This window comes from Microtus ochrogaster, chromosome 10 (genome assembly GCF_000317375.1).
Source record: "Microtus ochrogaster isolate Prairie Vole_2 chromosome 10, MicOch1.0, whole genome shotgun sequence".
In the NCBI taxonomy this organism is placed as follows: Eukaryota; Metazoa; Chordata; class Mammalia; order Rodentia; family Cricetidae; genus Microtus; species Microtus ochrogaster.
The window spans coordinates 84,432,112-84,444,571 of record NC_022016.1 but is presented as its reverse complement, the minus strand read 5'-3'; the positions used below and the strand labels follow the sequence as shown (position 1 = coordinate 84,444,571).

At 47.3% G+C, this 12,460-nt stretch overlaps 1 protein-coding gene across 1 annotated transcript in view; it reads left to right on the top strand.

Annotated features, from left to right (window-relative positions):
• Mtor (mechanistic target of rapamycin kinase) overlaps positions 1-12,460 on the top strand; it is a 104,139-nt gene that overhangs the window by 50,544 nt on the left and 41,135 nt on the right. The window contains 2 exon segments of the mRNA XM_013348604.1: positions 5,275-5,350; positions 8,155-8,294. Coding sequence (XP_013204058.1) covers positions 5,275-5,350; positions 8,155-8,294 — 216 coding nt within the window.

Sequence of the window (12,460 nt, the reverse complement as noted above, 5' to 3'; positions counted from 1 at the left end):
GAGAGAGAGAGAGAGAGAGAGAGAGAGAGAGAGAGAAACATGTCAGCACATTTGTGCAGTATTGCACACTTGGAAGTTGAGGATGACTTTTGGAAGTCAGTTCTCACCTTCCACCATGTGAGTTCTGGGGATCAATCTCAGGTGAGAAGACTTGGTCACAAATGTCTTTACCCACTGAGCCATCTCACCTTGTTTCAGGTGGTTAGTTCTAAGATCTTATAGTTTCCTACCATATCCCTTCCTATCTGCATTTGAATGACCCCACCTCACCTCCTCGCTGTAGAGTTTCAAATGTCCCTTTGCTTCCTGTCTTCTCTGTGTCCTTCCATCCTGAAATTAATACATTCCAAAAGAGACTGTTGTTGAGGTCCCTGAACAGAACATTCTTTTGTTCCAAGACTCTTGAGCTGCCTGATGAAGACATCAAGGCGCAGCCAACCCTTTCCTCCTGGATCTGTAGGGGCACCAGACAGTTCCGTTGTTAATCTGCACTGGGCACAGAACTGCTCAGTGCTGGGAGAATAGCAGGACCATCTGAAGCAGTTCTGTGCGATGAAAACAACTGTGTGATATAGTGTGTGGGAGCCAAAGCAGTGTTCTGCACCATCCGTTGTGGCTTCTCAAGACACCCCATTCCAATCATCTCCTGCCAGCTGGGACACATGTGTCATCGTTCTGGTGCCAAGGGAATTCAGAAAATTCTCCTTTGAAAGGAAACCAAGTAAAAGGCAGACAGTCTGCACTGGAAGGAAGGCCCAGGGCCATGTGGAAACAAGCAGGAACATTCTGGTGAATTCCTGATGGCACACAGGGAAGCCTAGGCATAGCAGATGGAGCACAGATGCCCCAGGTCTGCCTGGGCCTCTACCCCTCCAGGCTTGGTGTGGAAGGGGTTCTCTGCACTGTGCTTTTAACTGCCGGGCCTGAGGTCACTAAGGCTCTGAAGCTAAGAGAAGGGAGAGCTAAAGGCCACAGAGGAAGAAAACTCCAATCAGCTACTGTGAACAGTGACCAGGAAACCCTTCAGGGTGCTTCTCAAGCAGCACGAGTGGCAGCTGGGCTGCTTGGCTTTTGGGTCAGTCCCTTTTTCTCGGTGAGACTAGTCACAAACTACCTATGAAGAGCCCCAGACGAGAGGTGGACATGTTGGGCGAGTAGAAGGGAATGGGGGAGAGACGTGGGGTAGATAAGCTCAAGAGACAGTGTGTATACATGTGAACTTGTCAACTAACAGGATTTTTTAAAAAATCATAATTTAAGAAAAAGCACAGATAACCGGATGTTAGTGGCTCACACCTTTAATCCCTGCACTCAGGAGGCTGAGGCAGGTAGATATCTGAACTCAAGGCCAGCCTGGTCTGCACAGTGAGTTCCAGGAAAGCCAGGGCCACACAGAGAAACTGTCTTGAAACAAAACAAAAAATGTAAAAAGGAAAGGAAGAAAGCACAGAGGGCCAGCTTGCAGGGGAGGGATCACAGGTGGCGGTGGGCCCCCTTGCAGCTTGAGGGCCTCAGCCGTCACTCCCACTTTGGCAGCCTCATGTTCCCTCGCTTCTGAACCCTCTCTGGCGTCTCACCAGGCTGTTCTCCCAGCCTCAGGAAGCAGATGGTCAAGTCCCAGAGCAGTGCCCTTTGTGACTGGCTTGTCTGTAAAGATACTAGGCAGCTTCTTGTCCTTACTAATGAGCTCAGACCAACTCCAGAAAGTGTTTCCCTCAGTTGGCAAGAATGCTCCCGGTTCCGGCTCTTGAGTTCGGCCTCACTTTAAACCAGAAAGAAAAGGAATCAGTCTTGTGAGCAGAGCGAATAGGCCACTCACTTTCCCAGCCGACTTTCTCCTTTCCTAAAGTCAGGCCCATTTGTGGACTCTGGGTTTTCGTTTGCAGGTAAGCAGTTTTGACTTGCGATGTAGATTCATGAACTATGTCAGTCGACGACCTGTCGTTTCCGCCCACCGCTAGGTAGTGGTGGCTGCCCATACCTCAGTCTCTGCATCTGCTTGCTGCTGTGTCTTTACCAGTAGGAGTAGAGCTGGTTTGTGTTGAGCATTCCTCTGTGGCTGGGCTAAGGCTCGGGTCATTGACCCTTTGCATCTTTCAGTGTCAGTAGGGAAAGACTGGGTGGGGGGCACACAGTGGGGGTTTATGGAAGGGGATTTGTGACAACCCCAGCTGCCATAAAGTGGGTTTTTCAGAAGGGGGCTAGGGAGCAAAGGTGACTTCTCAAGAACAGAACACACCTGTTCTTCCATTCTCATCAAGTGGCATTTGCATGATGATCAGAAGACCACTGTCCCTGCTTGGGTCCCAAACCGTGAACTCACATTGTCACACTTGGCAGCCAGAGCCACCTCACCAGCTCTAAGATGTCTTCGAAATGGTGGCATGGCATTCCACAGCCTGTGACCTCTTTTCTTCACATATAAAAGGGGTCTACTAATAACTGTCAGCTTTCTAGGGCTGATATTCCTCACATAAATGTAGCCACATGCGGTGAGCGCTCTTCCTAATACAGTAAGTTGTCGCAGCCCAACTCTGAAGGCAGGGTCACAGAAGAAGGAAACGTTAAAGCCTCCAAAAGACGGGCTCTCTTTTGGGGGGTGGGGGAGTTCAAGACAAGGTTTCTCTGTGTAGCCCTGGCTGGCCTTGAACTCAGAGATCCATCTGCAACTGCATCCTGAATACTAGAATTAAAGGCGTGAGCCACCAGACCTGCTCTCTTGATCAACAAGATTTGCATCATTTAGGCCTCAGATCCAAGATCATAAATTTAATTTCTGATTGAGCCCTCTCATTTTTCATGGATCTCGGCCAGAGGTAATTTCTCAGTGGTTTTCTTATCGCTACACAAGAGCAGCTTATAGGGCCAAGAAGCATCCCAGCTCCGTGGCCATTGCTTAAGGCCTGATCCCTCTGCTGTGCTCAGCCTGCTCCACTTGCTCTTCCCACTAGCCCCCTGCATCCTCGAGCCTGCGAGTGTCGTGTGGGATACACTGCAGAAGGGATTCGTTTGGACAGCTGAGGGAGTTAAGGAATGAGGAGGTCTCGTTCCCCATGCCCAGTGCTACGTTGGCCTGTCTCACAAGGCAGTGTTGCTAAACCATGGCAAAAAAACAAAAAAAGATGTCAAATTGTGGCTTCCCAGTTTTGATTGTTCTTGTTAAACTCTTTTATGCATAATTAGTGGGAGAATGGATTAGGCAAAGACTTTTTATGTGGTTTTGGGGTTTTTTTGGTTTTTGTTTGTTTAACCACAATGTCAGTGAGTCTCAGAGTAAACCAAGCAATTTGTAACGTTCATAATTTGTTCTTGAAACAGAATCTGTTCAGAGCATAAGACTAGAAACAGTTGCTAAAACTAGTGTGGTGGTTTTGTTTTTGTTTGTTTCACTTTTTTCTGTTGATTTAGAGTTAGCACCCTCTGGTTTAGGCAAAGAACCCTCAGCTTCCTTGTCAGGCCAACTTCTTCCTACCCAGACTTCCTCCTCCAAGGCCACCTTAGGAGTCCACTGACAAGAATACTGAGAACATGAAGAACCATGTTTCGGGGCATGTTTACTGGATTTCTTTTTCCTGTTTTCTTAGACTTCCATTTGGTTAAAGAACTAGATAGTGGCAGAGCTGTACCAAATAATGTTGGTTAGCAGTGCAGTTCACCCTACCCCGTGAGAGTAGACCACTGAGGTTAGGGGCTCACCTGCCATGATGCCTACAGCTTCCAGGAGTCCGTTCCTTCCTTTACCACGTGGGTCCTGAGGATCAGACTCAAGATTGTCAGGATTGTCAGGATTGGCGCAGTGCCTTTCTCCACCTAGCCTTCTTGCCAGCCCATTCCCCACTTCTTAGTAGAGACATCCAGTTGCTCCCGGATTTAGGGGGAACATCCTGATTCAGTCTGAGTTTAGGCTTGGTGTCCTTGGCTTCGTGTCCTCATTAGTAAGACGGAACAAATCTCAACCTTTCTCTCCTGATTTTCTCAGGGAAGCGAGGCCAAAGGAATGATGGTTGGAAATGTGCTTTGTAATGAGACATTCGATTATTACTTTCACAAATGTTGGTAACTAGTCCGTCAGACTTCTGGGCAGTTCCTTCAGTTTTATTGGAAGAAAAGTGGTAGAATTTATAAAAAAATATTTATAACAGCAAGCTCTTGCCATATTACCACATGAAACCCAAACCCTGGAATTCCCAAAACCACTTAACAATTAATTCTACTCTAGTAAACAGTTTGTACCCTGTGCAATAAACTAGAGCCATGCTCAGTAAGTCAGTCTAGATTCCCAGGTTGGTGTGTCACATGTTGGGTTTTGCCCAGGAGTAACAGGATACAACTGTTGTTGCCTGCCTTAATACTCTCCCCATTTCCCTCCCTTCCATACCAGTAGCACTAGCTCAGTTGCTGAGAATGAGGGGCTAAGGCTCACAGTTCTCCTGCTTTCAGGGCCATCTTGTCACCTCTGATCAACCCCAGGGACCAGGCCTTCCGTGTCATTGCTCACAGCCCACAGACAGTTCTCCCGTCAGCTGGGCCCACACCTCCTGAAGGTGACTTTGCTAAGCAGAGCCCAGTGAAAAGCATCTATATGCTGGTGGCCATGAGAGTTACTGCAGAGGGAGGGAGCGGTCCTGAAGAGGAGCCAAAGAAGCCTGTGGATTCGCAGATAGTGGTCTCTGGCAGATGAGCACTGAGCATGAGTGGAAGGCATGGGAATTTTGCCGTTTTTTTTTTTTTTTAATTACTTTTCTGTCAATGACTATTTGCCTATGTGTATATCTGTGCACCATGTTTGTGCAATGCGCATAGAGGCCAGATGAGGGTGTCAGTTCCCCTAGAACTTGAACTGCAGACAGTGGTGAGCTGTCCCTATGGGTGCTGAGAACTAAACCTGGATCCTCATTAAAAGCAGCAAGTGTTCTTAACCACTAAGCCATCTTTTCAGCCCTAATTTAAAAATATTTAAATGTGTGACTGAGAACATAGCTCAGCAGTAAAACAGGCCTAGTGTGCACAAGGCTTTGGACATGCACTGCTTGCCAGACAGCCTCTGGGAGAAAACCAGTCTCCACTGTCTAGGAAACAGGTCAGAATAACAGATCCTAGCCTTTTCTGCCCCTCAGGAAATCAAAACCCTTTTCTCAGATAAATCATTCAAGCTGGGCTTTCTGGGTGGTGATAGGTGGCGGATCCCCGTGTCTGTAAGACCTCATCCTCGGGATGCAGATGAGCCATTTTGCCCAGTGCATGCGTGTAATTGTCTTCCTCTTGTTTCCTCAGCATTAACAATAAGCTACAACAGCCTGAGGCAGCTTCTGGTGTGTTAGAATATGCCATGAAACACTTTGGAGAGCTGGTAAGTGCCTTCTCATTCCTTCTAGAAAGACAAGTAGAGATCTGGCTACAGAGGCACTCGGCCGCCACCTTGAAAAAGTTACTTTCCATTTCTGTGGATTTTTTCCTTAATCTGTGAGGATCTAAATGCCAGCTTGCCTGTATCTTAAGGACGAAGGGACAATGCAAGATGGAGTGCGTTCAGATGGAATGGAGGTGGGGAGCAGGGCACACGGTCTAATCAGCAGTGGTGATTGGTGTGACTCTTTGCATGTAATGTGTGACTGCTCCACGTGCTTCATTCGGCTCCATCCTCACACGGACACCATGAAGTGGGTAGTGTCATTACCCTCTTTCTCAAGGGAGGGGACTGTGGACCCAGCACGTTCAACACCTGTCTGAGCTAACAGAGCAGGTACACGGCAGGACCAGGATTTGAACCAGGGAAGTGGACACCAGGACTGCCATTCAACCTGGCTTATCACCTATGTGTCATCTGTGGCAGAGCCTTCGTGCCTGTCCCTGAGTTAGAAACTAGCCAGTTGCCCAAGAGGAAGATAAAGTGCGTCCTCTTACTCTTGACGCCAAGGGACTTTCTCTTTCATTATTACATACATAACTGCATCTCTGCTGCCACCCTTGCCTGTCATACATGGATCATCCCTGTGACTTCTTGAAGTTTGAGAAGGTGCTTTGACGATCCTTGAATTTACAAAGCACTATTTTAATCAGTTTAATACTGGGACCCTGGAAGGCCAGGAAACTCTGGATCCATATATTTGATACAAAACCTTTTATGAATTGCGTAAGTCACTTACTTGGTTTCCTTAATCAAGAGGCAGGACTTCTTTTCAAAGCTCTGGCACTCCGCCTCATTAGAACATTGGACTGAAACTGCAGGCCGTCTTTCACCATCTTAAGCATGTATTGCCTGTAAACAGACTAAGGACCGCCCCTCTCCAGATGATGACAAAACGCAGAGAATATGTCTCATCCGTCTTTGCCAGTCCTTGTTTGTAGAAGGCAGAAAGCACACGGTGTGTTTCCCAGGCCAGGCTGTCCTCAGCCGCAATACCCTAGAGCTTGGGCCCCCATAAGCCTGATTGAAACAAGCGCTCTTTGCCCATCTGGTGTTCAGGTGATCTGCCAACAGATGGCTCGTACTCCAGTGCTCAGACTGCCAGCCGTAAATGAAAGTCTCTCCATCTTCAGGTTCTAAAGGTGACCATTAGCTCAGGATTATTGCTAAACCGTGGTGGATTTTCTGTTATATTTAGGTAGCTGAATCATATTAAGCTTAACAATGGTTTGCCTTTTCTTGGCAGAGCCTGTGCTTCCTCAGCACAATTTATATAACAGCAATCTCATTAGAACTTCGTGTGATTCATTGCTTAAACCTTATAGTTTCTGCAACCCCTTGCAATTTAAAATGTCCTGGCCCCTGTTTGACCTCTCCATAACTGCTCTCTGCCTTCTGTTGGTTCGCTGCGTGTGTGCCACACATCAGTCACTGGCTCCTTGTGTGGACATTTGTCTGTGCTGCCCTTCATCCTAGAGCGTTTCGTTACACTCTAGACATTCTTCTCTGAGTTCTCTTTTGAATGTAGGCAAATAGAAATGCTATTCTTGGCATACAGGGTGAAGCCGAGTTTACCTTCCACAGATAGGCTGATCTCAGCAAACCCTGACGGCACTGGGGTGAAGCCGAGTTTACCTTCCACAGATAGGCTGATCTCAGCAAACCCTGCCGGCACTGGGGTGAAGCCGAGTTTACCTTCCACAGATAGGCTGATCTCAGCAAACCCTGCCGGCACTGGGGTGAAGGCAAGTGTGGCATTAGTTGGTGCATAGGCAGCAGGGGATATTGGGAGGGAAGAGCAGTCAACACTACACAGTAGAATGACTTCTTGTCCTGGTTCAGCAGGAAGATGTTCTTTGAGGCCACTCAACAACAGATGAGTGGTCTCTTCTGTATCTGCTGTAAAAACATCAGTTTTATCCAGAAAGGGGAGGAGGGAACAGGAGAAACTGATGTGGGTCCTGCATGTGTGATGTACAAGTTCCACCTCAGAATCGTGTTGTTATTTAAGGACCCTCTGGAGAGCAATAGACCAGCCTGGTGCAGAAGTAGTCTCCTACTGAGCTGATGAAGAAACTCAAAGACAGACAGAAAACACATAAAACAGTCTACTGATCATTCTGGTCTGAAACTTCAGACCGTAGCTCGCTCTTCTGTGGACACCACTCACTGCCAGCGTGGCACTCTGCCTGCCAGCATAATGGAATCCCTCCTTTGGCCTTGACTGGTAGACACGCCAAGTGCTACACAGAAGGGAATGTTGGCTAGGAGACTGTAGGATGGAAGATTGTCCAAGGAATTTTAAGTAGCAGTGTTCTATTGTATTTCCTGAAGGTTTAGAAATGCGTTAAGAATGCAGAGTATCAGGGCTTCTAAAAAGAACCAGCTGTGCCCTGGGCTGCTGTGCCTGTCACACAGCCTGATGTCAGTGGTGCAGCAGACTGGAGTGCAGGAGCTGAGGTGGGGACACACTTTTCCCTGTGCCCCCCCCCCCATACTAGCGTTCTGGGACCACTGGAGGGGATGGGGTGGAGCTGAACCCTCCTCGTGCTTAGTTTATCTCAGGATTCAAGGTCTGCCATTAGTGTGCCCAGGAATAACATTTCTGTCTCTGCCAAACAACCTCCCTCCAGGTAAGTTCTTTAGCCTAGGCTGGGACATGCAGACGGGTGAAGTATGTGTATGAATATAGCATAGCACAGGAAAGCGTGTGTGGACTCAAAAGCATAAACCCTTGCTCTCCGCAGGAGATCCAGGCCACCTGGTATGAGAAACTGCATGAGTGGGAGGATGCTCTTGTGGCCTATGATAAGAAGATGGACACGAACAAGGATGACCCAGAGCTGATGCTGGGCCGCATGCGCTGTCTTGAAGCCTTGGGGGAATGGTGAGCTGCCCTGGGGTGATGACCTGAGTGGCCAGGAGAGGCACATGTCTCCAGAGTCTTCAGACTCTTGCTCTCTGCCCCTCATGCTCTCCCAGGAATGGTAACTGCTGTATTCTTACCTCTCTTCTGCCTCAGCACACAGTTGTGTTTGGTTTGATTCTGCTGGTTCGATTTTTGTGGTTTGAGTTGCTCTCACCCTGTAGCCTATGCTGGCCTGGAACTTGCTGTCCAGCCCAGACTGACTTGACCATGTGGCCTCACCCACCCCAGTGATGGAATTGCAGGTGTGCGCCCCTGTCCCCAGCTTTGTCGTTTCATGCTCTTTGTTTTCTTAATGCTAATGCTGCCCGCAGAAGAGCTGAGTCCCTGGCACCATACATTCTCCGCCTGCTCTCTGTGCCTCCGACCTCAGTTGATCGGCTAAAGAATTTGTATTTATTTATTTATTTATTTATTCATTCATTCATTCGTTTGTTTGTTTATTTATTTATTCTGTCTGTGTGTAAGCCTGCAGGCCAGAAGAGGGCACCAGACCCCATTACAGATGGCTGTGAGCCACTATGTGGTTGCTGGTAATTGAACTCAGGACCTTTGGAAAGCAGGCAATGCTCTTAACCTCTGAGCCATCTCTCCAGCCCTAGCTTTAATTTTTTTTTAATAATTAGCTCTTGGGCTAAAGAGATGGTCCAGCAGTAAAACCTGAGTTCAGTTCCCAGCGCCCACAAAGCAGTTTTACCTTCTCTTACCAGAGGATCTGGTGCCCCCTCCTGGACTCTTCAAGCACCGCATGCATGTGGTACACAGACATAAACATTCAGATAGAACACCCATACATATAAAAATAAGAATAAGTAAATCTTACATTTTTTAAAATAAAGACATGACTGATTAGCTCTTGTTGGACTGAGTGTTGTTGCGCACACCTTTAGTCCAGCACTCAGGAGCTAGGGACAGGTGGATCTCTGTGAGTTTGAGGCCAGCCTGGTCTTCATAGCAAGTTCCAGCCAGCTAGATCTACACAGTGAGACCCTGTTTAAAAAAAAAATGAGGAGGGCTGGAGAGATGGCTCAGCAGTTAAAAGCACTGACTGCTCTCCTAGAGGACCTAGGTTTGATTCCCAGCACCCACATGGCAGCTCACAACTGTCTGGAACTCCAGTTCCAGGGATCTAACATCTTCTGGTCTCTGTGAGCACCAGGCATGCACGTAGTACTCAGATATACGTGTAAGCAAAACACCCATACATATAAAAAATACTGTCTCAAAGTAATTAAGGCAGAGTAATGACACAGGATGGCTGGCGTCCTTCACTGACCTCCACACGCGTGTGCACACAGCACACATCCATACCTGTGCATATATACCACACAGTCAGTCAGTAAGGTGGAGAGCAACTGAGGAAGAAACCTGACCTTGGCCTCTGGCCTCTGCGTGTGCACATGAATACAAATAAATTATACACACACATAGAAATGGTGAATGGATGAATGGATGAGCTGGCAAAAATACTTGAAAATTGTCTAATTTAACCAGAAATAGGGAAACTGAAAGTTACTATTTTATTTTTCATAAGTGAATATCTTATATCCATTTGTCAATGAATGGAATAAGCACATTCTACCAAATCTTCTTTATAAAACTGAAGATGTTTTAAGTCCAACAGGTATCTAAAACTTCACTGCCTGCTTCAATAGCCACTAGCCACACCTAGCTATGAAAACAGTCGTGCTGGCCACACATCAGTGCTCAGAAGCCTCTGCTCAGAAGCCTCTGTGGCTCCTTCGTCAGGCAGTACACACAGAACTTCCCATCCTCGTGGCGCGTTCTGCTAGGCAGCTTTGATCTGGAGGAAGTAGGGGTGTTAAGAATGAGCCCTGTTCACTCAAAACAGGATTTTGCTTTTTCTACTTTCAACTCTGCTATGTCCTAAAGCATATCTTAGGAGAAAGATAAAACAGGTGCAAATTCTTCTAAAGTTTAGATCTGATCAGTTGTGAAATGCTTTAGTGTTTCCCTGTGGCCTCTGAATTAATTGCCCATTGTGGTGTGGCTTTGGCCCATTTATTCACCATTCCTCCTGGAGGTGTCATATCTGAGCTTCCTGTTCCCTCTCTTCAAAGCCTACTCTCGTTCCTTTGTTCCTCCAGCTGCCATGACCCTGTTCCTTTTCTCTCTTTAAAACCACTGCTCCTTTCCCTGAGCTCTCCCATGCTCTTTCTTTTCTCTTGCCCTCCCTCTTCAGTCAGAGATGACACTTTCCCTGACTGAACCAAGCAGGGACAGCTTGGATACCTGGGTAAAGCAGAGATGTGGTTTTTGTCCAGTCTCCTTAAACAACAGGCTCACAGTCTGAGATCTCTTGAGAGAAAGTGACATGGGCCTCTCTCTGCCACAGTTCTCACTCCTGCACACCTCCAGTCTCTTGGGTCCTTTCCAGTTTTATAATTACCTACAAAGTCTAAGGGGCTAGTATTGCTGATCTAGGGCTTTAAGAACATGGAAGCCTAAAAGAGACCTTAAAAGAGATGAAGGAAGCAGAATTCCCGGTCATTTGCAGCTTTCTGATAAGACTTATTTAATCAGTTCTGTTTAGAGTGCAGTTTCTGAATTTCTTTCTGTGCCAGAGGATTTTCTGAACCCGCCTGCAGCATGTGTTCTCCAAAGGCACCAGCAGAACCTATGGGGAATCTGCAGTGAGCGTACAAATGTCCCCTTCTCCACGCTCATTTGACTCCTGAGTGATGACTAGAGATGGAGCCCCAGCACTGTGGCACCCTGGACACATCCAGCTCCTCAGCCTCCACACAGCCTCTGAGTCTCTGAGAGCAGATGCAGTGGGTGGAGAGCACAGGTAGTGGAGGTGCTCCAGATGAAAGGCCTTGCTCAGCCTCCTGCCTGCTGTGGGGCCTGCAGCACCCGTGGGAGGCCACCCTTTCCCTCAGGTGGCTCAGCCTAGCCGCTGACCATGGACTATGTTTTCTTTGTTTTTGTCACCCCTAAGTCTCCCAGTTGCAGTGCATTCTGCATTCCCGATCCTTGCCTGCTTCCCTGTAGGGGGAGTGAATTGTATGGCAGTCTCTGCACTACCCCACTTCTTTCTGCCTCTAGTTGAAAAGGAAAGCTAAGTCCCTCAGCTCCTGGCACAGAAACAGCGATCCTCACTACAGTAGGAGGCCTACTGCCTGTGGCCACCAGCCATCAAGAGTAGAATTCTGAGCTCAGTTAGTTACTTGGCATGTAAGTAACTAGCTTACAGAGAGGCAGATCCCTGGAGCTCTGAGGCCAGCCAGACTAGCCCATAAGTGAGCTTCAGGGTCAATGAGACCTTGACTCTGAACATCAAATGACACCCAACATCGTCCTCCAGCTTCCACGTGCACCATGCATATGTGCTCACTCATGCTGTTTCTGTCTCTGTCTCTTTCTTTCTAACACACATACCATGAACATGTATTAGAGTTCTCACTGGGGAGAATATAGTAGTCAAAACTTGTGAATCCAAAGGAATTGTCTTTATGAAGCCCAGCACTGTACAATGAATATACTACAATAAAAAAATAAAAAATTGGGGGCCGGAAAAAAGGCCCAAAAGGTAAAAACAACGGCCGAACCTTCTAGAGGCCCTGAGTTCAATTCCCAGCAACTACATGGTGGCTCACAACCATCTATAATGAGATCTGGTGCCCTCTTCTGGCATGCAGGCAGACATTCAGGCAGAACACTGTGTTCATAATAAATAAATGTATCTTTTTAAATGTTTTAATTCTTTTTAAAAAGTGGAACTCTAGGCCTAGTAGGATCATTTGTAGATAATGGAGCTTTCTTTCTTACCTTCAGAGACATCCCAATAAAATGCACCAGTCAGTTCCTGTGCTCTGACCCACTCAAATAAATTTAAATAAATCAAAGTTTTTATTTATTTACCTATTTAAAAGAGAAGTTGGGCCCTCTAGTAACAGTGTGGTCCATCAACTTCCAGCCTGGGCCCCTTGGAACTTGTGCTGTTTTCCTTGGCTCTGCTTCCAGTGCTGAGCTAAACACTTTGCAGTGTGCCTCTCCACCTGGAAAGAGGATCCTAGCTGCATTTGTTTTGTTTTTTTGAGACAGGGTTTCTCTGTAGCTTTGGAGCCTGTCCTGGAACTAGCTCTTGTAGACCAGGCTGGTCT